This window comes from Heterodontus francisci, chromosome 7 (genome assembly GCF_036365525.1).
Source record: "Heterodontus francisci isolate sHetFra1 chromosome 7, sHetFra1.hap1, whole genome shotgun sequence".
Classification (NCBI taxonomy): Eukaryota; Metazoa; Chordata; class Chondrichthyes; order Heterodontiformes; family Heterodontidae; genus Heterodontus; species Heterodontus francisci.
Window position 1 is genome coordinate 52,864,380 of NC_090377.1, and position 27,845 is coordinate 52,892,224.

A 27,845-nucleotide genomic window follows, 5' to 3' on the forward strand; every position below is an offset into this window, starting at 1 on the left:
ATGACCTCCTATTGACAACCAGTCTGATGGTCTTCCAGACTGGGACATTGGCAGCCTTTTCCTCAACTCTGTGGACTGCATTTCGCAATGCTTTAAAGTGGTCCAAAAAGCTTGATCAGTAAACCTTGGTTTATGTCTTCTGCACTCTCTCTCCATAACTGGATATTGGCACAGTGTGCTGTTTACTTAGTTAAGCAACACTCTTGCTGTTGCCTTCTGACTGGCTACTCAATTGCGCATTACTTTTAGCACTCCCTAATGCATGTGAGCTTCCAGAAACGGCACAGTAAATCTTTGGATTCACATAACTCCATTAAAACAAATGGGAAAATCCTTTAACAGCAGCAGCAAATTCATCTCCTACGTGTTACATACATAAGCTGCTGCGTATTTGTGAAGTTTGCTATGACAGCTTAGAAAAGTGAAGAGTTCCTTTGGCTAGTTTCAGATATAATTACTTAAATAGCATCGATTGATTGTTCAAGAATGCCTGAAATTGCCATTGGTATTACAACAAGTTGCTCTGAAATGTCTTGTATTTTTCTTCTGAAATACATCTTTACAGTAATGTCATTCTAAAATAACATTTTCTAATTTCTATGAGATAAGACACAATATAGAACACTACACATATTAATATTTGTTGCATGTTGAGACAGAAAGAGAGAGAGAGAGAGAAAGGGAGCATCAGGTTTATCTTGCCTTTTACCTTTTCTTGGCTCATACAAATCAACCTTGACTGCAGCTGTGGAGAAGACCACACAGTTCAACCTATCACCAATTGAAGGAGGACAGCATGGAGGAAAAAACCGATAGTGAAATCAAAGAAAGATAAGGGTAATGTTTACATAAATGAAGTTTGAAAATTTGCTAAATTGTTCTTTATGCACACTTTCACTTCTTCTGAATAGTATATACTTGCCTTAGTGATTGCAGAGAAGACTTTTTCCAGAATAGCATTTGGCTGAGCTTTCTGTGGTCCATTTGCTTGAATTTTGAGGCCTAAAGCACACGGTTTGGCAATGAACCTGTGAAAATACAGATTATTAAATGACTCATTAATTCAGAAATAAAAACAGAAAATGCTGGGAATACTCAGCTGGTCTGGCAGGATCTGTGGAGAGAGAAACAGAGTTAACGTTTCAAATCAATGACCTTTCAACAGAAGCTGTTTTGATGAAAGGTCACAGACCTGAAACGTTAACTCTATTTCTTTCTCCACAGATGCCGCCAGACCAGCTGAGTATTTCCAGCATTTTATGCTTTGATTTCAGATTTCCAGCATTCGCAGTATTTTGCCTTTTCATTAATTCAGAATACGTGTTGATCTTCAGGTTTACAAATCACGTCTGCCTTAAGATAATGGGTTACAAAGAACAAATTCAACTGTCTTCTTAATAATCAAAAGAACCTTACATCTGTCCTTTAGTGAATTTTGCTGGGGTTCTGAAATATTCTTTATAGTACACGGCAATCACGGCACTGTTATTTTTCAGATAACTGACAATAAAATATATTTACTCAAATTTAATTCAGGTTCAGGTATCATGGACTGTTAGATCAAATCTTATTAATTATCATCAGGAAAATTACTGAGAAATATCAACATGCACTTTAAGGAAGAAATCACTTCATGAAAGATATTTAAAGAACATCACAGTCAAATAACTAGCTTCAAGTCTCTCTGGATGACATTCTCAGGGATGGGGTAAAATTCAACTCCAGCGGGTGCACAAAATAAGCGGTAACAGATTGAACAGCTGTTAACACCTTGCCCAATTTTCCATTCCATCAATGAGAAACTCTATTGCAAGCTAGTATTAGGGCAAATGAAGTCAGGACTGTGGGTCTGAAATGAATGCAGGAGCCTCATTTCAAGGCAGTCACCATGGGTAGCTAAAATAAAGTTGGCAATCAATTTAGTTATGTCAAGAACTCCCATGCAGACTTTGCACTACTAAACTGGTTATCATTGTTCCTGTTTTGAATATATAAAATGGATGCAACAATGTTAAATTTAGAATTTAATTAAAATTAGCAGTGCTCCCAAAGATATGGACGCTTGTAAAACTTATAATATGAATCCAAGCAATTGTCAAATTCTAATCAATCAGTTCAGTTTGCTTTAATAAGGCTGGTCGTCAATCACTACTACAATGATAGTGTAATTTCTCACCAATGTGTACTAATTCACATAGCTATAGTGATAGCACCACTATTGTGCAAAATTATCTGTGACTGACAACTAGCCTTCCAAGTGTTACGACCGAGGCGGGAGGAGTGCATCGTTTATTCTAGTTCCAGTTCTCCACAGATCACAACATATATTTAAATTTTACCACTTACCAACACAGTCAATCATATAAAGATAAAAGACACCAACCAGGTTTTGCCAATAAACAACAAAATGATATTTTATAATAAACTAAGTCTTAACCAGTAATGAAGTAAAGCATAAACACACAGATTGAAATATTAAAGTTCCCTGTTTACCTTAGCCCTATATATATATATATATACACACACACACACACACACACACACACACAGTTCCAAAGTTGACATACAGTCTGGCCTCTGCGTACATGCAAATAGGTCACTGGGATCTTTTAGAACAGTCTTTTCAGGCAGTATCGAGAATTCAATTAGCTGGCTTTTCTTCAAAGACAGGAGACAAGATGTGTTGACACAGTGGACTTCTCAGGGTCTTTTAGAGAGGTGCTGAAAAGTTGAGTTAGGTTGTGGACCTCTCTTCTTTCTTGGAAGTTCTCTCTCTTTTTATACAGTTCAACCCTACCTCAAAACAACTCTAAAGCGAAACTGACAACAGGAGGTCAACCTTTTGACCTCCATCAATCTTGACCTGCCACTTTTTTGTAAACAACTTCTCCAGGTGTCCTAAGTTCTCTGTTGTTTATTGAGCTGGAAGTCAGGTGGTTTCCCAGAAAGAGGGCGGCACAGTGGCGCAGTGGTTAGCACCGCAGCCTCACAGCTCCAGGGACCCGGGTTCAATTCTGGGTACTGCCTGTGTGGAGTTTGCAAGTTCTCCCTGTGACCGCGTGGGTTTTCGTCAGGTGCTCCGGTTTACTCCCACTGCCAAAAACTTGCAGGTGATAGGTAAATTGGCCATTGTAAATTGCCCCTAGTGTAGGTAGGTGATAGGGAATATGGGATTACTGTAGGGTTAGTATAAATGGGTGGTTCTTGGTCGGCACAGACTCAGTGGGCCGAAGGGCCTGTTTCAGTGCTGTATCTCTAAATAAATAAAATAAAAAAAGACTTATTGTTGTTGCTGGAAGTCAAGTGGCTTCCCAGAAAGGCTTGTTTTCCTCACAAGACCTATTAGTGCCCCTTTTAAAAAACATTTCCAGGGACTGTTTTTCAAAGTCAAGTGGCTTTCACATGACACCCTTTGAAAAGCCAGAAGTTTAATATTTCTTCAATCTTTCAAAATTGAATCCTCAAAAAATATATTTAACAAAACACAGACACTTTCGTAACACAAGAACAGTATAAATTAAGACTGATTGTCTTTATTCCATATCTTATTTGCACTAACAAATGGAAGTTAAAGTGAGGGAGAAAGAAATAGAGGATACATTGATTGGGTGAGATGAAGTAAATAGAGTGGGAGGAAGCTCCTGTGCAACATAAATACTGACATAGACAGGTTGGGTCAAATCACTTGTTTCAGTTGTGAATTCTATGTAACTGAAGTTCAGATATATCTCTTCACAATTTACAATGACTGATATAAATGCAGTGATTCTGTGCATTAATTTTGTCCTGGCATTTAATAAACACAAAGCCACCACATTGGTTGCTACGTTGTGTAAACCTATTTGGAGTCAATATTGTATATAGTCTCTCAGGGATTGCCATCAAATTAACCTTCCTAGCAGCTTTTATTTCTAATATATTTCTGATGCAACATCTTCCCAAAATTTCACAATGATGTACAAGAAAGAAATGCTTCTTAAGCATGTCTTAAAATTATTACAATAGAAATCTGTTTTAGTTAAATTCGCAGTTCCTTCTTTTTGTTTAGGGTACAGTACAATTTATTTTCAATCATATTGTGTATGAATGTTTCCATTGTATAAATATATTTTTCATTATAACTTCTATGTACAAACTACCTTCAAATTGTCTGCCTAGGCTCGTATTTATTTTGCTCAGTTCAATACAGGTTAATTTTTTATTTTGCTGAACAATGTATTTGCTTTTTCATTATTATTTGGGAAAACTACTTTTAGTTAAAATATTAAAAATTGCCATTGCAATGACAACAAGGAGTGGCACTATGCAGTAAGTTTTTATGTAGGACAATAAAGAAACTCTGCAGCATATTAAGTGACTCAGCCAAAGCTGAAGCTACAAATTTGAATTCTGAAATCAGGTTAAAACACCAGTCTTAGCTGAACACAACACATCTTGAAATATTAGAGCTGATAGACCTAGTGTTAGTTGTAATAATGTTCAGCCAAAAGGGACAACCTTGTAATTAGTGTGAAATTCTTAAAAATACGTTTTCCTTCTACAGAAACATCATTAAAGAGCAACTCGCAGATCCATAAATCCATAGTACCAAGTACTGGCTTAATTTTAGACATTTTGAGCAAAGCTAGAAATCAAGAAGAAGTAAACCAGAGACAGAGTGGGAGGGCATTTATACTGATTTTATAAACATCTGTAACAGCACAGGGAGAATGAATGGAGAATAAATTGTGACTAAAAGCAGCAACAAGGTCTGTGGGTGGAATAAGTAATGAAGGATATGAAAGTCAAATCCCTTTGTACTTCGCAACAAAACAAATACAGAAAATATGCTGTTGCATGATAACTGAAGCTTAAATATTATGATGAGGAAACAAACTTAAATGAGTTGAGATTTATTGCAGATAAAAGCTAGATATTAAACTGATATTTCACTTCAAAATTGCCTCTGCATTTGGAAAGACTCATATCCTAATTTCTATACATGGTGTCTAATCTGCATAACCCTAATACACTCTGCATGAACTCTACAAATTTAATCACCAGATTAAAAAAGGAAACAGGGGAGATAAACCCAAAACATTGAGATTAAGGACCAGTGCATTAAATAGTGTGTTGCAAAAGGAAGGTACCTTTGGTAGTCATGTGATTATAACTTGGCAGCAATTTCCCAATATTTTTAATATATGTATGTGTGTGTGTCTGCGCGCATGTTAAGACTGTTCAGCATATAAATGAGCCTGCAAACAGTTGAAAGAAAAAATTAAACACAAAGTTATGTGAAAGTATAACATATAAGAAAATATAAGAAAATTAGTAGGAATTAAAAGAACTCAGTTTAGAATATAATAACATTTTGTAAATGGTTGAGGTATACAATAACTTTTGATTGATCTATGCACAGGAATTGGGAGAAACTTTTTCCATCTTTATTTTGGTGACATTTTGTGCTGAATACACAGCACTTTCCCATCTCAGGCCGCCAGTGTCATCACCAAGCATTCATAACTTCCTGCTGCAATAACATGCATTAATGACGGCCTCAGAAAATACTCTCTAATGCATCAGTATGACTTTTTTACATTTCACTATCAGCCTGTAGACCTTCAAAGACTGCCAATCAGTGCCAAAATAAAGCCAGTTTTGTACTATATGCTTGCACCTATTGGACACAATGCATAATTTTATGCGGGACTGTTGCAGCCAGCAGGCAGAGAACACTTCCATCCCATTTTTCTGGGCTAGATTTGATCTGCTCCATGGATGAAAAAGCAGTGTGCTAACACTTTATGTCATCCAATCCTTCTGTAAAATGCCAGCAACCCTTGAAAATGGCTGTCAATGGCCCATTAATTACTTAAACTGGCTAAAATAAAAGCAAAATACTGCAGAAGCTGGAAATCTGAAATAAAAACAGAAAGTGCTGGAAATATACAGCAGGTCTGGCAGCATCTGTGGACAGAGAAACAGAGTTAACGTTTCAGCCCTATGACCTTTCATCAGTTCCCGCTGGAAAAAAATGACACGACAGCGGAACTGTGCCGGGGGCCCACCCAACGCAGTTCTCTGGCATTTCACTGGGCACCCCCCGCACCCCACCCGCCTCCTTGCCCACCACCAGGGGCCAGTAAAATCCCTGCCTCTATATTACTGTCCTTAAATGGAGTGTGTGTTTTGGCCACTAGCTGTATATAAAAAACCTACTTAAAAAGAAATATGAATTCATAAACTGTTGAGGTGATTGCCAGAATATTATGTAAAGCAGAGTTTCCCAAACATTTTCTGCTGAGCCTCCTTGGCTTATTTTTGCCCCATGCCCATTCTCTTCTTCTTAAAAAAAATAAGTGTGGGTGAAATTAGACTATACCAGTAACCAAAATTAGGCTATGTTGATGTTTTTTTGAAATGTAAAATTAAATTTGCTCAATTTTTTTAAAATTGAAAGGAAACTTTTGATGCACCTCCACTGGGTATTTGAGGCTGCATTACTGGCTATCCTCCTCGGCCAGCTTCTCCTTCTCACCACCACCCAACCCAGGCTGGGAATCTCTGCTTGAGGATAATGGCCTGCAATAACCTTATTTTTGACAATCTTTTTGAAATATATATTTTTTTAAACTTTAAAATATATTTGTTCTAATTTACATTTAAAATGTTTACCGCAATCAAAATCACTATTCCTGTATCTTTATTCTGGTATGGTATTTCAGCATGTGGACTTTGGGCAGGATTCTCTCCCTGTTAATGGGCGGATTCTCCTCTTAGCAACATACAAGACTTATGCCCAACCATGTGCTTTCACTGATAACTTGTTTAAGTTTCCTCCCAGGACTAGACAGAGTAGGTTATGAGCAAGAGCACTACTCCTCTGTTGGGGGAAAGGAAAATAGAAACCTGTTGCAGCTGGAATCATAAGTGGAAGAACGTCTGAAGGAGTTGCAGCATGAATCGCTCCCACAATTCTCAGTTATATTCATGAATGTTTTACTGGCTGAAGGATGGACTAGAAACAAACAACTCCTGAGGACTGAAGGCAGGAAGTTCTATAAGCTCATGTTTAGTTTAGTTTAGTTTAGAGATACAGCACTGAAACAGGCCCTTCGGCCCACCGAGTCTGTGCCGACCATCAACCACCCATTTATACTAATCCTACGCTAATTCCATATTCCTACCACATCCCCACCTGTCCCTATATTTCCCTACCACCTACCTATACTAGGGGCAATTGCTAATGGCCAATTTACCTATCAACCTGTGGTGTGGAAGGAGGTTGGTAAAGCAGTCAGTGTTATTTGATTGAAGCACTTTAACACAGTTTAATGGGGAGTCATTATAAACAACCAAAATGCTTAGTACTTTTTACAAAGTGTGCCTGACCAGGTAAAGCCATTCAAGTTCTTGCATCACAGCACTGCCACATATGGGATGGTTATGTGAATGCTGAATACCCTGGTCAACTTTTTCCATTGCCTCTGCATTGATCTCCCAAGGACACTGCACTATTCTGTACTCCTGGTTGCCTGGCCATTCAAACTGCTGCAGGCCTTTAATTCCTGCAACACAATATTAGCTCCCACCCCTCAAGAGCCAAATGGGAGATTCTATTCTACGGGAAGTTGACCCCAATCAGGTTAATATAACAAACTGAATGTGGTTATTTTTAGGTAATGCAATCTGAAGCACTAATCAAAAATATATTGAGAATTTTAAAACATACCTGCAGCTTGGACATCCCTAGTAAATCAATATATTAACAGTTTTTACAAGCATGCAGAACAGTTTAAAAAGCTTTGCTGTCCTGAACATTATTGATTCAACCACATTGATTTCAGCAAAGCAGCAGAGGGAGGTGCTCGAAGCCCAAGGCCAGGCACTGAATCATTGGGCCGAATCTTACCAGCCCCTTGGCAATAGGCTTGGAGGTGTGGGAACCAATAAAATGGTGGGGCACCTCATGGAGCAGATCCCTGATGTCTTCCCACTGCCGGACAATTTTCCTGGGGTGGTTGGGCAGCAGGATCTAGAATGCGCAGAACCATAGCAGGCAAGCAATTGAGGCTGTTAAGCAGCCAACTGAAAGCGATTTCACAATGCTTTTTAAATTTTCCCTGGGATGCATGGGTTCCACGGAGCATCAGTAGCTCACTTGCTAAAAGGAGCTGAGAGCTCAGTGGCAGGTGAGTGTTGGCTGGAAGTGGCAGCCATTGAGTACAGCTGCGTCGTCAACCAGGCAGGCTGACGGCCAGATAAGCGAAGGTTTCTACATCTGGAGGGACTGCAGGATGTGAGTCCACAGTCACGGCAGTTAGTGGAAGGGCGTTTCCCAGGTCCACTGTAGTGAATGAGAGACATTGCGCCATGAAAGCTCCAAATCTCAATGGGTGCACTGCACTCTGAGTTTGACTCCTCCAGTGAAGAGGAGAGTGGGAGAGACAGGTTCAGCCACATGGAGTGGGCTGCAGCGGCCAGAGCAGCACCAGCCACATGAAGCTGTGATAAGACGAGGAGAGCAAATAGAGGAAATAAGGCAGGCTAATGTTTGCAGAAGGCGCAACCGAGCTGAGAGGGTTTTCAAAGGCATAACTTCATGGAGATGACAGTTTCTTTGAAGACTGCATCTGTCCAGACAGGTGGTAGCGGACTGCGCAGTATGCTGGAAGAGGAGTTGAGGCCACTGGGATGCGGTGGCCACCAATTGCCTATGGCGGAAAAGGTGACTGTGGTGCTCATTCCAAAGATCATCTGGAGACACCTTTGGGATCTCCCAGTCAGCAGCCCATCGCTGCATCAAGCAGGTGATGGGTGCCATGTACCAGAGGGCAGGACAATACATCTGATATCGCACCAATCAGACCAATCAGACTGAGAGGGCGATAGGATTCGAGGATTTGGCTGGATTTCTTCAGGTGAGGGAATCAACTGCATGCATGTGGCCATCAGCCCCCCCTCAGAGCAGTCAGGTGCCTTCATGAACTGCTTCACTCGCTAAATGTTTAAAAAAAGTCTGCGACCACCGCAAAAAATATCCTGCCACGACTCATCCATCCTGAGACAGTCCCGGGTGCTTCAGCTGTTCAGGACACATGAACGTCTTTGTGGATAGATCCTGGGTTCCAAGGGGGATGCACTAAGATATGGCTGCTTACACCTCTGCAGAACCCCAATGCACAGCCAGAGGACACCTACAATCACTGGCATGTGACAACGAAGACCACCATTGAACAAGCCATTGGTATTCTGAAAATGAGGTTCAAATGCCTAGACAGATCTGGAGAAGCAATATGCCCCATCAAAGGTCTCATGCATCATGGTGGTATGCTGCACTCTGCACAATGTGGCACTCCAGAGGGGAATTGCATTAGAGATTGATGACTGCATTGAGCACCCTGCCTCTGAGGAGGAGGAGGAAGAATTGAAGGAGTTTCAATACCTTGCCTAACTTATCTAAGTCTGTCATAATCTTGTACATTTCTATTAAATCTCCCCTCAATCTCCTTTGTTCTAAGGAGAACAAGCCCAGCTTTTCCAACCTAACCTTGTAACTAAAATCCCCCATCCCTGGAACCATTCTGGTAAATCTCCTCTGCACCCTCTCAAGGACGCTCACATCCTTCCTAAAGCGTGGTGACCAGAATTGGATGCAATACCCCAGTTGGAGCCTAACCAGAGCTTTATAAAGGTTCAGCAAAACTTACCTCCTTTTGTACTCAATGTCTCTATTTATGAAGTCCAAGATCCCACATGCTTTATTAACCACTCTCTCAATATGCCCTGGCACCTTCAAACATCATTGCACATGTACCCCCAGGTCCCTCTGTTCCTGCACACTCTTTAAAACTGTGCCATTAAGTATATTTTACCTCTCCCTTTTCCTTCTGCCACCTCACACTTGTCAGTATTAAATTTCATCTGCCACCTGTCTGCCCATTCTGCTAGCCTATGTCCTGTTGTAGGCAGTTTATATCATCCTCACTGTTTACCACATCTCCAAGTTTGCGGGAGAGACAAGAGTGACGTTAGCGAGTTCCGCTTTCGACCAACTCTTGCTGCCTGTGCTTGATCTGAAGCTTCCTGTGTTCACCAGGGACCACAGAGGCACCATAGTTAGTACTCGTCAGAAGGTCTGATGCCTGCATCCATGGCGTTAACCAGTCTCTATGGGCTCCACACCCCACTTGCGCTTAGCGACAGACTGCCCTGCTGCAACTCATCCTATCTCCATCGTCTCCTCCATCACTTCAACAATGAAATGCACACCACCTCCCATTCATCTCCACTTCCTAGCATTGTGAATGCACTTCACACAACATACAAAGGGTCACTCTTGTCTCATTGCCCAGCTGTGCTTGGCTGCCTATGCCACTTTCCATGTTCATCATGCATTGGCCAACCAGCTTGCCTCACATCTCATGGGTGCCATTTAAGACACACAGGGTCATGAGCTTGCTATTATGAATTCCACTCACCAGGCCAGACCACGCCAGGTCATTGAATCTCTTCCAGCATTGCTCCCAAGGCTGCTGAATTCCTTAGCCACCTCCAGCCATGCCTTCTTCATGAGGCTTACTAACTTCCTCCTCCCTTCCACTAAGAACAGCCCCTCTCTCCATTCCCTCACCATCTGCAGGAGCACCTCCAAGGAGGCGTCACTAAACCGTGGATCCATCCTTTCTCTGACTCCAGCCATTCCTCCACAGAGTCTCTTTTTGTCCACCCCTTCCACTGCTCTCTATGGCCAGAATTTTGTCAGAGAGGCGAGGGCCACGATAACGTGCCCAAAAGCCAGCAGCAATCCCGCCTTGGCTGTTTGTGGGAGCTCTGGCCACATTTTCCATTTGGCCAGCAACTAATTCATTGCTGTCGGGGCTCCTGTCCCTTTCAAAAACAAGTGCCTGCCCCCAGGAGCTGCTGGCCAATCAGAGGGCCAGCAGTTCTTCAGTCTCAGCAGTGCCACTGGGATGCTGCTCTCGCTACCAGTGAGTGGGGTCAGCAGAGCCAGTCAGGTAGGCCCCATCCAGGGTGCACTTGGTGAGGGCGGGGCTGGGGGTTTGCCATGGGGGCAGCCACTGTCGCTGACAGGTCCCTCCTTGTGCTACAGAATGCTGCATTAGGAGGGCCTCCCCACCCCAGAGCCTGCAGGGTGGCTGCCAGGATTCACCAGGCAGGCTCCCCATGTGGCAAAGGTTTCAGCAGCCGCTGGTAAAATGCCAGTGGCAGCAGGAAGAGGCCCTTAATTGGCCACTTAAGTGGCTCAACTGACCCCTGGGTGGGTGGGCCATCCTCCACCTTCTTCGTCGACATGCATTCCACCCCCTGCCTTCCCTCACCATTTTACAGCCGCCCCCACACCCTCCCCACCCAGCCCATCTCTAGAGGGCTGCTAAAATCTAGCCCTAAATGTGTAGCCGGCATGAAGATTGCTAACTAACCTTTAAAAATGGCACCTTCCATTGACTTGCCGACACTACCTCCTACCCGGCACCCATTATTGCTGACTCCCTGCCTGCTGGACATTAACTGGGTACAGATGGGAAGATCGCCGAGGAAGTGCTGCCACCCACCCATAAGTCCACGTGACCAAATATGACCCCGGCATCAGGACTTCTGTTCGTTTGCCAAAATCCAGCCCATTGTGTCACAGTACAAAGTGTGGAAATAACAGGGCCAACTATCTAAATATAAGCATCTTAACTTTATTTCATGATAAATGTACTTCAAAGGTAAAAAAAAAAGTGAAGTGAAAAAATTATGGCCTTTACCTTGACAATTTCTTTAATTCTATGGGTACAATAGTCTAAAGTTATTTAGGAATGCTACAGTAAAATATTGTTGGAGAATAAAGCTACTGTAGGCACTTTTATTATGAATTAGTTGCACAAATTTTATTGCTTTTATGTCTGATGGATAAAAGGGAAAAAAGGAGAAACGCAATTGTACAAATTAAACATTAAGGAACTATCTGGCTTACATTTTTTTCTCCAGTTTTCTACTTTTTTTCCCTCCCTTCCTCTCCTTGCTGGAGTATAATTCCAAGGTTTTCAGGCACCCTCCAGTATTTTGTTAAGGTGGCCATTAGTTATAAAGAAATAAAAGAAAGAACCTGCATTTATATAGCAACTTTCACTTTATCAGATCATCCCAACATGCTTCACAACTAATGAACTAGTCTTAAAATGTGGTTAAAGTAAAAGCAAAATACTGCAGATGCTGGAAATCTGAAATAAAAACAAGAAATGCTGGAAATACTCAGCAGGTCTGGCAGCATCTGTGGAGAGAGAAGCACAGTTAACGTAGACCTTTGGGTCACTGACCTGAAACTTTAACTTTGCTTCTCTCTCCACCGATGCTGCCAGACGTGCTGAGTATTTCCAGCATCCCTTATCTTTATTATACTTAAAATGTGGTTTCTGTGTAATAAAAAGAAATACAGCAGCTAATTTGTGCACATCAAGGTTCCAACAAAAAGCAATTGCCAATTAAACTGTTTTAATGTTGATGGCTGTGGGTAAATGTTGGCCACAACACCAGGATAACTCCCCTGCTCTTTATTTTGTGCCTTTGGATATTTTACATAAACCTGAGGCAGACAGGACTTTGGTTCAATGCATCATCTAAAAGAGAGCACTTCAGACAATGCACCACTCCCTCAGTAGTGCACTGGAATGTCATCCGAGACTATATGCCCAAGTCCTGGAGTGGGATTTGAACCCATGACCTCCTAACTCATATTCGAGAATGCCAAGACTGAGCCAAGGCTGACTCCTAAATTATATGTGTGCCCAGATGCTGAGGCCATTTTAATGTGGGAGGTGGGGGAAGAGAGGGTGCAGGGGAACCACAATTAAAAGAAAAGACTTGAATTTACATAGCGCCTTTCACGACCACCCGACGTCTCATCACTTTACAGATAATTAAGTACTGTTTTATTTGAAGTGTAGTCACTGTTGTAATGCAGGAATCAGAGCAGCCAGTATGTGCACAGCAAACTCCCACAAACAACAATGTAATAATGACCAGATAATCTGTTTTTGTAATGTTGATTGAGGGACCTCACGTAATTTCCACATACCCATAATTCTAAGCGATGTCATTGGTAGCAAATGGGAACAAGAATCTTGACAATTTTTCCTCTCCACGTCCGAGGATCACCACAGCTAATAAAATGCACTTACAACTACTCCAAGTGAAACCAACTAATTCAGCAGGTACCAGGAATTAAATCTGGAATATTCTTGGTCTTTATAGTTTAACTGCTCACTTAATGTTAACCTGCTGACTCATTGGGGCTGCCCACTCACATTACATTCTTGATACATTTCATTCTGATTCCTAGCTGTTTCTATTTCTATCTGATAGAAGCAGCTCACAGGCTCCTACATAGAACATAGAACAGTACAGCACAGTACAGGCCCTTCGGCCCACGATGTTGTGCCGAACCTTTAACCTACTCTAAGATCAAACTAACTACCTACCCTTCATTCTACTATCATCCATGTACCTATCCAAGAGTCGCTTAAATGCCCCTAATGTATCTGCTTCTACTACCACCGCTGGCAGCACATTCCACGCACCCACCACTCTCTGTGTAAAGAACCTACCTCTGACATCTCCCCGAAACCTTCCTCCAATCACCTTAAAATTATGCCCCCTGGTGATAGCCCTTTCCGCCTGGGGAAAAAGTCTCTGGCTATCCATTCTATCTATGCCTCTCATCATCTTGTACCCCTCTATCAAGTCACCTCTCATCCTTCTTCGCTCCAATGAGAAAAGCCCTAGCTCCCTCAACCTTTCTTCATAGGACATGCCCTCCAGTCCAGGCAGCATCCTGGTAAATCTCCACTGCACCCTCTCTAAAGCTTCCACATCCTTCCTCTAATGAGGCAACCAGAACTGAACACAATATTCCAAGTGTGGTCGAACCAGGGCCTTATAGAGCTGCAGCATAACCTCGCGGCTCTTAAACTCAATCCCCCTGTTAATGAAAGCCAACACACCATACGCCTTCTTAACAACCCTATCAACTTGGGTGGCAACTTTGAGCGATCTATGGACATGGACCCCAAGATCCCTCTGTTCCTCCACACTACCAAGAATCCTGTCTTTAAGCCTGTATTCTGCATTCAAATTCGACCTTCCAAAATGAATCACTTCACACTTTTCCAGGTTGAACTCCATCTGCCACTTCTCAGCCCAGCTCTGCACCCTGTCAATGTCCCGTTGCAACCTACAACAGCCTTCCACACTATCCACAACTCCAGCAACCTTCGTGTCATCGGCAAACTTGCTAACCCAGCCTTCCACTTCCTCATCCAAGTCATTTATAAAAATCACAAAGAGCAGAGGTCCCAGAACAGATCCCTGCAGAACACCACTGGTCACCGAGCTCCTTGCTGAATACTTTCCATCTACTACCACACTGTGTCTTCTATGGGCCAGTCAATTTTGTATCCAGACAGCCAACTTCCCCTGTATCCCATGCCTCCTCACTTTCTGAATGAGCCTACCATGGGGAACCTTCTCAAACGCCTTGCTAAAATCCATATACACCACATCCACTGCTCTTCCTTCATCAATGTGTTTTGTCACATCTTCAAAGAATTCAATAAGGCTTGTGAGGCATGACCTGCCCCTCACAAAGCCATGCTGACTGTCTCTAATCAAACCATGCTTTTCCAAATAATCATAAATCCTGTCTCTCAGAATCCTCTCCAATAATTTGCCCACTACCGACGTAAGACTGACTGGTCTATAATTCCCAGGGTTATCCCTATTCCCTTTCTTGAACAAGGGAACAACATTTGCCACCTTCCAATCATCCGGTACTACTCCAGTGGACAGTGAGGACGCAAAGAATATCGCCAAAGGCGCAGCAATCTCTTCCCTCGCTTCCCGTAATATCCTTGGGTATATCCCGTCTGGCCCCGGGGACTTATCTGTCCTCATATCATTCAAAATTTCCAGCACATCCTCCCTCTTAACCTCAACCTGTTCGAGCATATCAGCCTGTTCCACGCTGTCCTCACAAACGACCAGGTCCCTCTCACTAGTGAATACTGAAGCAAAGTATTCATTTAGGACCTCCCCTACCTCCTCCGACTCCAGGCACAAGTTCCCTCCTCTATCCCTGATCGGCCCTACCCTCATTCTGGCCATCCTCTTGTTCCTCACATAAGTGTAGAACGCATTGGGATTTTCCTTAATCCTACCCGCCAAGACTTTTTCATGTCCCCTTCTAGCTCTCCTAAGTCCATTCTTCAGTTCCTTCCTGGCTACCTTGTAACCCTCTAGAGTCCTGTCTGATCCTTGCTTCCTCAACCTTAAGTAAGCTTCCTTCTTCCTCTTGACTAGCTGTTCCACATCTCTTGTCATCCAAGGTCCCTTCACCCTACCATCCCTTCCTTGCCTCATCGGGACAAACCTATCCAGCAGTCGCAGCAAGTGCTCCCTAAACAACCTCCACATTTCTGTCGTGCATTTCCCTGAGAACATCTGTTCCCAGTTTATGCTCCCCAGTTCCTGCCTAATAGCAATGTAATTCCCCCTCCCCCAATTAAATATTTTCCCATCCCGTCTGCTCCTGTCCCTCTCCATGACTATAGTAAAGGTCAGGGAGTTGTGATCACCATCACCGAAATGCTCTCCCACCGAGAGATCTGCCACCTGGCCTGGTTCGTTGCCAAGCACCAAGTCCAACATAGCCTCCCCTCTAGTCGGCCTATCTACATATTGAGTTAGGAAACCTTCCTGGACACACCTAACAAAAACTGCTCCATCCAAACTATTTGCGCTAAGGAGGTTCCAATCAATATTAGGGAAGTTGAAGACACCCATGACAACAACCCTGTTACTTCTGCATCTTTCCAAAATCTGCCTCCCAATCTGTTCTTCCGTGTCTCTGCTGCTATTGGGGGGTCTATAGAAAACTCCCAACAAAGTGACTGCTCCTTTCCCGTTTCTAACTTCCACCCATAATGACTCAGTAGACAAACCCTCCTCGACGACCTCCCTTTCTGCATCTGTGATACTATCCCGGATTAGCAATGCCACTCCCCCACCTCTTTTACCTCCCTCCCTATTCCTTTTGAAACATCTAAACCCCGGAACATCCAACATCCATTCCTGCCCCTGTGATATCCATGTCTCCGTAATGGCCACAACATCGTAGCTCCAAGTACTGATCCATGCTCTAAGTTCATCACCCTTATTTCTGACACTTCTTGCGTTAAAATAGACACACTTCAACCCATCATACTGCCTGCAACTTTGTCGTGTCAATTGTCTAACCTTCCTCACAGACTCTCTGCACTCGGTATCTGCCTGTTCAACAGCTACCCCATCCACTGATCCGTAGCTCCGGTTCCCATCCCCCTGCCAAACTAGTTTAAGGAAGGATTGGAAGGATGGGTGATTCAACTGTAGATTTTTGATTTGTAATTGGAGTTTATCAAATCTGATTTGTGGTTGAGACTCTCCAAAACGAAACTGAGGTTCCACAAAATTATTGTGCTGGCAAACTGACTCATCCTAATCATTCAGATCAGGGTGAATCATGGTGGTCTTTTATGTTCAAGCTTATTCAGTTGTATTGTACTGGTAATGTGTGATTAATGTCGCTTCCTTTCTTAAGCAATATGTTGTGTTAGCTGAGAAAATAAAACACTCTTGCAAATATACAGGGGGTAAAATTGATCCTTGCCAGTAATGTGAAAGGGGCTCATAACAAATAGGCAGCCCATTTTACGCTGCGTCTGGTTTTCAAATTGTAAATTGTGTCCTCTTTGGTATGTATCTGAACAATTTAAAAAAAACTGGCTCCCTGTGGAAGTACGAATGGCAGGTGTAAAGTCCAGACTATAACATTTCTTTCCTGTTATTACTTGTTGGGGTTTTATTTTATTCTACAACAATAAACCTTGTGTTGAAACAGTAAATTTAGTTAAACACATACTGATCATTCATAGAATTACACAGAATATACAGCTCAAAAACAGGCCATTCAGCCCCACCAGTCCATGCTGGTGTTTATGATCCATTTGAGCCCCTTTCCATCCTTCCTTATCTAACTTTATCAGCATAACCATCCATTGCTTCTCTCTTGTATGCTTATCTATCTTCCCCTTAAATGTGTCAACACTATCGACCAGAACTACTCCCCGAGTTCCACATTTTCATCATTTTCCAGGTAAAGAAGCTTCTTCTGAATTCCCTATTTGATTTCTTGGTGCCTATATTACATTGATGGCCTCTAGTTCTGTGCTTCCCCAAGTGGAAACATTGTGTGGAACCTTCTGGACTTAGTCCCTGCTGGAATAGCAGAAGCATTTTCGGCCCGGAACTTGATTTATTAATGAGCGGGTTTAAAGCCTTAGTTTGTTAACTCAGACATGGCATTAACATCTCTCCTCCTGGCTGGCCAACAATTAGGGACAGAGGGCAGGATGACATGTCCACTCTGTCAAAGGAAGGATTTCTAATTAAAGGGACCACAGTATGGGTTAGAATGGCTCACCAGCACTTGGATCTTTGAGGCTGCAATAACCTCAGGAATGGAAATGAGACCTGGGAAGGCTGCTCCCTGGTCTCTCACTCTTACCTGGAGGTCCTGCTGTGGGATCCGAGGGGCTGCAGTGAGGTGAGCTCTCCCAAGGATGGGAGGAAGAGGGCAACCACGCCAACCATGTAGGTGTGAATGGAAATGGCTGAGGAAGTCAGCAGCAGGAGTATGGTCCCTCCAACCTGGAGCCAGTGCACCAAGAGGATCCAGGACCTTCTGCTTATGGTCCTCATGGGTTCATGAGAGGGGGTTCAGGAAACTGTACATTCCAATTGAAAGGAAGCAAGGACATAACAGGAAATGGAATTAAGCCAGATAGGTTCATTTGCAGGATCAGAAGTGTATTGTGGGCAAATTTTCTGACAATACAAAGATACGTAGGAAAGCAAGTTGTGAGGACGACACAGAGTCTGCAAAGGGATATAGATATATTAAGTCAGTAGGCAAAAATTTGGCAGATAGAGTATAATGTGGAAAAATGTGAGGTTGTCCACTTTGATAGGATGAATAGAAAAGCAGAATATTACTTAAATGGAGACTGCAGAATGCTGTAGTACAGAGGGATCTGGGTGTCCTTATACATGAATCACAAAAAGTCAGCATGCAGGTACAGCAAGTAATTAGGAAGGCAAATGGAATGTTAGCCTTTATTGCAAGGGAGGAGGGGCAGGATGCAGGTGGAGTGTACAGGGCATTGGTGAGACCGCACCGAGAGTACTGTGTACAGTTTTGATTTTCCTTCTTAAGGAGGGATATGCTTGCATTGGAAGCAGTTCAGAGAAGATTCACTAGGCTGATTCCTAGGATGAGGGGTTTGTCTTATGAGGACAGGTTGAGCCGATACTCATTGGAGTTTAGAAGAATGAAGGTGATCTTAAACATATAAGATTCTGAGGAGGCTTGACAGGGTAGATGCTGAGAAGATGTTTCCCCTCATGGGAGAATCTGGAACTGGGGGCACAGTTTCAAAATAAAGGGTTTCTCCTTTAAAACAGAAATGAGGAGGAATATCTTCTCTCAGAGGGTCATTAGTGTTTGGAATTCTCTTCCCTAGTGGGGGCTGGGTTATTGAATATATTCAAGACCGAGTTAGGCAGACTTTTGATTGACAATAGGGTCAAGGATAATGGAGGGCAGGGAGAAAAATGAAGGTAAGACCACAGTCAGGTCAGCCATGATCTTATTGGATGGTGGAGCAGGCTTGAGGGGCCAAATGGCCTGCTCCTCTTTCTTATGATTTTATTATGATCCTAGAGGCAGACCCCTGGGCAACAGGGATGCAAAGGTCAGGAATGAGGGGCAGGAAGGCAAAGAAGGGTCTACCTTCAACAGAGGGTCTACCACCAAAGGAGAAGCTATCTGGACATGTTGGTGCATCAGTGCCAATCCAGGCAGATGGTTGCTGACCTGTGTTCCCTTGTTGAGGGTCATCCAAGGCTTCATAGGAACCATCGCCATGGCCATCCTGTGGCTGTATATGTCAGTGGCTTTACACATTTTTGCAACCGGTTCCTTCCAAGAAGCGGCAGCAGTCATTGATGGCATCTTGCAGCCAGCAGCACATCAGTGCATCACAGATGTAACGGATGCTCTGTTCGAGAGGTCAGGAGATTACATTGAATTCCAGCTGGATAGCGTCACTCAAGCTCAAAAGGCAGTGGAATTTGCCTCCATCATTGAATTCCCTCAGGTGCAGGGGATCATCAATTGCACCCATGTGGCCATCAAGGCACCAACTGACCAGCCAGGGAGATTCCTCAACAGGAAGGGATCCCAATCCCTAAACATCCAGCTGGTATGCGTACGCTATCCCGGAAGTTGCCATGATGCCTTCATCCTCCAGCAATCGCAGATGCCGCAGCTCTTCAAGGAGCCATCGGAAATGCATGGATGTCTGTTAACAGGCAAGACTTATCCCATGAGGAGATGGCTGATAACACCAGTGTGTAACACAGCCACAGAGGCTGAGAGACACTACAAACGATGCCACCTGAGCACAAGGGTCATCGCTGAGCAGGCCATGAAGATGAGATTCAGGTGCCTTGGCCATTAGGGTGGCACCCTCCAGTAAACTCCCTCAAGGGTCTCACGCATTGTGGTGGTCTGCTGCACTCTGCACAACATTAGCCCTCCAGAGAGGTGTGGGCCTTGTAGGGGTAGAAGTGCTGAAATAGCACAGCTCCTCAGAGGAGGAAGAGGAAGACAAGGGCAAGGAGGAGGCTCAAGGAGAACTGGAGAACGGTTCCCATGCATTGCAGGGATGTTGCTGTAGTAGGTTCAGGAGGCGCAGCACTCATCAGGATGGCAGGGACGCCAGGGACACTCTGATCCAGACACATTTCACTTGAGTGATACTCAGTCTGCAGCACATTAGGAGAGGAGAGGCTCCTTCACCTTCCAATGGCACAAACACTGCAAAGCTCCAGAGTCTCCACCTGATACACTCTTCCCCAACACATTCCTTTGCTTTGCTAACCCCTACTTTCCATTCTCCTGCCTTTTGCCATGATGAAATGGAAACAAGTCTGCCTTAGTGCAACAACATGCCCAGTGCTTTATCACAAAGCAATGAGATGTCATGTACAACAGAAACACCCAAGTGACCCACAAAGTGACATTACCAACGCAGTGGCCTGCACTCACAGCCACTCCTACGAGTTGCTCCCCCTGTGGCTGCGGATGAAGTGGAGGCAGATTGCTCGCTAGAGCCTGTCTGGGACTAAGATGCCCGTGGCCGACAGCCTCGTCATGGTGATGTCGAGGGGCACCTTCAAAGGCTGCTGCAAGTGAGACGCTACAGATGCTTCATTCCTTGGAGGGGCCATGGAGGCGATGATGATGACAGAGCCCTGTGAGTGGTGTCGCCCTCATCACCATCTGTCACAACTTCAGCCCTTTCACGCTGCCCTTGATCACTAGAGGCAACCACCAGCTGGGGTGTAGCTGGCAAACACTCCATGCTTCTTTGCTCCATTTGCACCACTGGTCAATCAGTGCTACTAACTGTGGCATGTGTTCTGTGCAAGTCAGTGCACTGTTCCTGCATCCACTCTGAGTGATGCCACATATGGCTCTCCATGAGATTGGCCACTCTCTCAATGGAAGAGCTCATGTGCTCAAAGAACTGAGACTATGTGAAGCACATGAGATGAAAGGACATCCATTCTTATCCCATGATTCAGCAGTACCTCAGGTAACTCTGATATGTGGGCACACATTTCACACTGGTTCTCCAGGTAGAGATGCCTCTTTTGTGACTCCCGAGGCTCTGCACCTCCACCCTGCTGAGCAGGGCTGTGCCAGTTCTCCATCCTCCGAGGGGGACTGCCCACAGCCGACTCTGCCTTCCCGTATCCTCCTGCTCTGAAGCAATGTGCGCTTCACTCTGTGCCACTGTCTCCAATACTGCGCAAGGACTCACCAAAGTGCGTGTATCTGCACTGGTGGAGAAAGATGTGATGGTGCAGGATCTGATGTTTCTTCCTCCTTTGAGTCCAAGGCATGTTGGCAGTGCGTCCACTCCTCCCTCTCTGCAACTGGCCCAGTGGGAGACATGAGAAGATGGTCATGAGAAATTGGCACAATCAACAGATGCTACTGCTGCTTGAAATAATGACAGCTTATGCATTGAGAGTTTGTTGCATGGGGAGGATTGCCATGCAACCCCTGAACCTGGAGGTGTTAAGATCTTTTCACCCCGTCTATGTTGAATCCCATTTCTCCATCTCCCACCTGGCTTGCCACTCTGGCCAGGTCAAGGGCCAGCTCCTCAAAATGTGTCAGTGACGTGAACTGGGGAATTCCACTCTACAGATGTGCCCTCTCGCTCATGGGTGGTGTTCTCCTGTTTGGCCTGCAAGGTGAAGAAAGATGTTGTTAGGACAATGCCTCTCTCCCTCACCACTTGCAGCTTTTCATTTACATAGGATGTTGCAGTCTTCACTGCAGCCTACTGTCCAATAGCGCTTGGGTTACGGACAATGCTTATGGGTCATCAATAATGCAGTGCACCCATCTCGCCCATGGTCAGGAGAACTTTACACGCCCTGAGGATTCCCCTCACATTTGCTTTCTAGTGACTGCTGACCAGGAAGCATGCCATCTGGGTCTAACTTTGGACACAACTTACCAGAGCTAAGCAGGTCATTGAAATGTTTCCGGCACTGGACCCAGTTCCTCCTCACCACTCCTCTGCTGCTGACCTCATGAGCCACCTCCAGTCATGCCTTCTTGGTCAGCTTAGCAGGCATTCTTGTGTTGCTGGCAGGGAACAGGATGCTTCTCTGTCCTGTCACTGCCTCCAGCAGCACCTCAAGTGAGTCAGAAAAACAAGGGGCTGCCCTGGCACTCGAGCCCTCTCTACCCATTGACCTTTGCTCATCTTTTCCAATCATGGAGATGACTGGCAAGTGTATAATGGCTGCCACTCACTCTTTAATTCAGGCCTGTTGCTCCCTGTGTCCCACCTCCTTCCCACATCTGCCACCGCTGATAGGATACCAGTCACAACTATAGGCCAATCAACTTTTCTCAATTAAAATTGCAATGTGTGCACATTGCCAATGCGGTGCAGGGCTGGGACCCGGGAATGAATGCAACGTCAGGGTCCCAACCCCGGAACTGAAATCCCGCCCGTTGAGAAAGCTGATCCTCTGCCTGTCGACCCTGTTTTGAGGGTTTCAGCTCCTTCCAGCTGGATCTCGGTGTCCATCCTCTCTGCCCTGTGGAGGGGCATGTGGCTGAGGAGAAGGCAGCTGGGCTGCTGGCGATGGTGTGGCTTCTGCTCTTGCCCCTTATCAGAGGTGCAAAGTGCAGCTGGATAACTTGCTCCTATGCTGTGGTGAAAACTGGAAGCAGGGAAGTGCAGCTAAGGATGAGTGAAGTGCTAGTCAGGTGAAGTGCCTTCCAACAAGTTGGTAATTACCTGTCAAGCAGCTGAAAGCATTCACTGAGAGAAGAGCTTTAAACAACAGCCTCTCAATGGCCTTGGCTGGAGCACTTCAGTACACCTGATCAAAGCCTTCCAGTTTAACAGTTTCACTGAAGAAGCTCTTCCCTCAGTGATTCCGGCAAGGTTGTTGACAGATTGGGAAACAGATTCCATAGCTGGAAAATCCAGAAATAATGGCTAATATACTTAATTGGTTATTTAATTACCTTAAAACTTACTTGATAGATTCAAGGGGGTTCCCACTTGCCTTTGATCCTGCAACGCAGAAGCCTGGAATAGGGGGAGATGATACCGGGATCCTGACCAGATGTCAATTTCATGCATGGATACCTGTCTTCCCTTGCCTAGAAAATTTTCCCATTATTTTTGTGTCTACTCTATCAAAATTTTTCATAATTTTAAAGAAGTCTGTTAGGTCACCAATCTTCCCTTCTTAGCCTTCTCTTTTCAAGAGAAAAGAAACCCAGCCTGTTCATCCTTTCCTGATGATATACACTCGCAGTTCTGGTATCATCCTCATGAATCTTTTTCTCACTCTCTCTAGTGGCTCTATATTCTTTTAATTCTTTTAATACTCTACACAGTACTCCAAGTATGGTTTAACCAAAGTTCAGTACAAGTTCAGTATAACGTCTGTACTTTTCAATTCTATCCCTCTAGAAATAAACCCTGGTGCCTGCTTTGTTTTTTTATGGTCTTATTAACTTGTGTATTTATACTCCTAGATCCCTTTGCTCCTCTACCTCATTTAGATTCTTATTTTCCAAGAAATATGTCACCTCCTTATTGTTCTTACCATCATGTGATACCTCACACTTTGCTATGTTGAAAGTTATTTGCCAGCTATATGCTCATTCTACAAATTTATTAACGTTTTCTTGTAATTTGTTGCAGTTCTCCTCAGTATTGACTGTGCCCCCCAGTTTGGTATTGCCCACAAATTTAGAAATTCAATAATTATGATCCAAAATTAGAATTCAAATATATCACTCCCTTTATGTTTTTAAGCCAGTTATAATACTGATCTTAACAACATTTTCTCTCATACATGTCCAAGATGCTCAATGTACCTAACCACATTCCAAATCTAATTGTTCAGCCATTGTCACTATGCTGTAAAACTGTAATACTGTATATGCAGTTAGGTCACAGATCATGCATGTTCTCATTTGAATGGCAGTGGAGCAGGCTTGAGGGGCTAAATAGCCTTGTTCTGTTCCTATTTTCCCATAAAAAAAGCATTGTTGAGACATTTCTGAAGATGTTTTCATAGAAACAGGTTGCTTTGTTAATTAAAGCAATATTTCGGGCCACATTGATTAGCCATTTGCTTTGTCATGCCCTAAAGCCCAATCAAGAGGGACGGCAGTGAAATTGCCCCTGGGTTTGTGCCAACGGCATTCTGAAAGGTAGAATAAGAGTAATATTCCATCTGATTTTCCCTTTTCTCTTTTACATGGATATGTCCATCCACCATTCCATTCCATCCCATCAATGACTCAGTGAAGATAAGGACATGAGAAAAATGAAACAGAGCTTCAGGTATTCAATGGCCTTTCATCAGAACTGGAAAAAGTTAGAGATGTCTCTAACACATCTAACTTTTTCCAGTTTTGATGAAAGGTCGTCAACCTGAAGATGCTAACTCTGTTTCTCGCCATAGATGCTGCCAGCTTTCCTGAGTATTTCTAGCATTTTCTCTTTATTTCAGATTTTCAGCATTCACAGTATTTTTATTTTCGATATGTGAAGAATCACTGATGCAGCCACTCATCATTACCGCCCCATCACTTTTAGTTATGTTACTGCAGATTCACTTTCAAAATGAAAAGATTAAATGAATGGAAAGAAAAAAAGCATAACAGAAAATTGATATATAGTTTGTTTTTAAATTTATCTGTCATAAAGAAGTCATATCCAGGCAAAGCATTATTTGGAAACTAATAAGCATTCAATTCTAAGAGTAATGCTTATTTTGGCGCAGTGGTTAGCACCGCAGCCTCACAGCTCCAGCGACCCGGGTTTGATACTGGGTACTGCCTGTGCGGAGTTTGCACGTTCTCCCTGTGTCTGCGTGGGTTTTCGCCGGGTGCTCTGGTTTCCTCCCACAGCCAAAGACTTGCAGGTTGATAGGTAAATTGGCCATTGTAAATTGCCCCTAGTGTAGGTAGGTGGGAGGAGAATTGACGGAAGGTGGGGATGTGGTAGGGAATATGGGATTAATGTAGGATTAGTATAAATGGGTGGTTGATGGTCGGCACTGACTCGGTGGGCTGAAGGGCCTGTTTCAGTGCTGTATCTCTCTATGACTCTAAACATTTTGAAATTGATCAATTTTTATAAAGGTATAATTTTACATTAGTTAGGAGCACTGTCATTAGTCATAGAGTCGTACAGCATAGAAACAGGCCCTTCGGCCCACCACGTCCATGCCGACCATAATGCCTATTTATATTAATCCCACCTGCCTGCATTAATTCCATATCCCTCTATGCCTTGCTCATTCAAGTACCTGTCCAGATGCCTCTTAAATGTTGCTACTGTTCCTGCCTCCACCTCCTCCTCAGGCAGCTCATTCCAGATACCCACTATTCTTTGTGTGAAAAATTTACCCCTTTGATCCCCTTTAAACCTCCTCCCTCTCACCTTAAATCTATGCCCTCTAGTTTTAGTCACCCCTACCATGGGAAACAGACTCTGGCTATCTACCCTATCTATGCCTCTCATAATTTTATATACCTCTATCATGTCCCCTCTCAGCCTCCTTTGCTCCAGGGAAACCAGACCCAGCCTATCCAATCTCTCTTTATAACTCAAGCCCTCCAAACCAGGCAACATCCTTGTGAATTTTTTCTGCACCCTCTCTCGCTTAATCACATCTTTCCTGTAGTGCGGTGACCAGGACTGCACACAGTACTCCAAATGCAGCCTAACCAACGTTATGTACAACTGTAACATGACGTCCCAACTCTTGTAATCAATGCCTCGGCCAGTGAAGGCAAGCATGCTGTACGCCTTCTTCACCACCCTGTCTACCTGTGTTGCCACTTTCAGGGAATTATGTACTTGCACCCCAAGGTCTCTCTGCTCAAGAACACTCCCCAGGGCCCTGCCATTCACTGTATATGTCCTGCCCTGGTTTAACTTCCCAAAATGCATCACTTCACACTTGTCTGCATTAAATTCCATTTGCCACTCCCTTGCCCACTTTCCCAGTTGATCTATATCCTGTTGTAACCTTAGACAAACTTCTTCACTGTCCACTATACCACCAATTTTGGTGTCATCTGCAAACTTACTAATCATGCCCCTTACATTCACATCCAAGTCATTAATATATATGACAAACAACAGAGGGCCCAGCACCGATCCCTTCGGCACACCACTGGTCACTGGCCTCCAATCTGAAAAACAGCCCTCCACTACCACCCTCTGCCTCCTATCACCAAGCCAATTTTGTATCCAATTTGCTAGCTCACCCTGGATCCCATGTGTTCGAACCTTCTGGACCAGGCTACCATGCGGGACCTTGTCAAAGGCCTTGCTAAAGTCCAGGTAGACAACATCCATCGCCCTGCCCTCGTCAATCCTCTTGGTCACCTCCTCGAAAAACTCAATCAAATTTGTCAGACATGATTTCTCATGCACAAAGCCATGCTGACTATCCCTAATCAGACCATGCCTTTCCAGATGCATATAAATCCTGTCTCTCAGAATCCCTTCCAATAACTTTCCCACCACGGATGTAAGGCTCACTGGCCTGTAGTTCCCTGGCTTATCCCTGCTGCCCTTCTTAAATAAAGGCACAACATTAGCTATCCTCCAGTCTTCCGGTAGCTCACCCGTGGTTAACGCTGATACAAAAGTCTCTGCCAGGGCCCCAGCAATCTCCTCCCTTGCTTCCCAGAGCATCCTAGGATACACCTGCTCAGGCCCTGGGGATTTATCCACCTTAATGCACTTCAAGATCTCGAACACCTCCTCCTTTGTAATGTTGATATGCTCCAGGATATCGGTGTTTCCTCCCTTGAACTCACTAGCTTCCATGACCTTCTCCACAGTAAATACAGACGAGAAATATTCATTTAAGACCTTGCCCATTTCCCGTGGCTCCACACATAGATTGCCACACTGATCCTTAAGGGGACCTACTCTCTCCCTAGCTACCCTTTTTTTCTTAACATACTTACAGAATTTTTTAGGATTCTCCTAAATTAATTAATTATTAAAATTAGTGTAATTATATTGACTGCAGTTGACTGAGGGGTTAGCTTTTATTCATCATCCATCATAATATCCAGTACAACTATTTAAATAAATAATTATTTACATCAAATATTGGCATGCTTACACTCCTGGTATGCTTACACACTCTGGCCAAGTTGTCTCATGAACAATGGAGAGTAATGACCACACACTGTGCTGGTACATTCTGAGCCATTTCCCCACCTCCACAATATAGGCACTATTCTAGCCTCTATTCTTTCTGTGCCTTTTTTTTATTTTCAAGCTACAACAACATAAAGAAGTGGTATAAAAAGCTTTGGCATTGCACCTTACCAAGGCAGCGTAATTTAAGTTGTTTGACTAAATTGTTCAAATGCACATTCAATTAACATATTCATAAATCCCCATACTGCCTAGAGCCCAGCGTCTGCTAAATTACACCATACCACACGAAAGGGAAATAGAACAACCATATCATCATTCAGTGATACTGTGAAATAGTACCTGTCACAGTACAAAGTGTAACTGGAGAAAAAAGATTCTTCTTTGTATTTTATATTTTTCTTGCTGTAAAGTATGCAGTTTTCATCTATGCATATCACATCATATGCATAGTTTCTTCATGGCTTAAGTCCTGTGTACATAGTAAGTTTATGTAACTTTTTTTGTTCCAAACTGATGAATTGCATAGAACAGGGCTCTACTATATTTTATAAATTATACCAAGTGGTTCAGGGTAAGCATAAATAAATGTCACATCCCTCTCTGGTCTATCTCCATTGTTCAAATCATAATTTGAAATGGGGTTAAGTTTGTGTATTACCAAAATAAAGGTTGATCAAACCTAAAGAATGGGCATTTTCCCACTTTTATGATGAATAATAGCATAAGGCCCTGCCAGATTAAATGTATTAAGGCCCGGACACGGAGCAAAATAACTTCTGCTCCGCCCCTAATGTGTCAAAAAAAAACTGCAAAAGTATTCCCAATTCATGCTAAATCATGGGTAAATTTGAGCTGTGTCTTTTCAAAGATATAACCTTCTATATTTAGCTGCACTCCTATCATAACTTCAGAATTAGCACTGCAGTACGTGCATGTGTGTTCTTAAAAGAA

The 27,845-nt window shown here is 43.6% G+C and overlaps 1 protein-coding gene across 3 annotated transcripts in view; it reads right to left on the reverse strand.

The window, feature by feature from the left end:
- The window catches only part of cers6 (ceramide synthase 6), a 337,760-nt gene that overhangs the window by 267,560 nt on the left and 42,355 nt on the right, over positions 1-27,845 (reverse strand). For all 3 annotated transcript variants that reach the window (XM_068034528.1, XM_068034527.1, XM_068034526.1), the window contains exon 2: positions 923-1,028. In XM_068034528.1, coding sequence (XP_067890629.1) covers positions 923-1,028 — 106 coding nt within the window. The remainder of the gene's footprint in view (positions 1-922; positions 1,029-27,845) is intronic.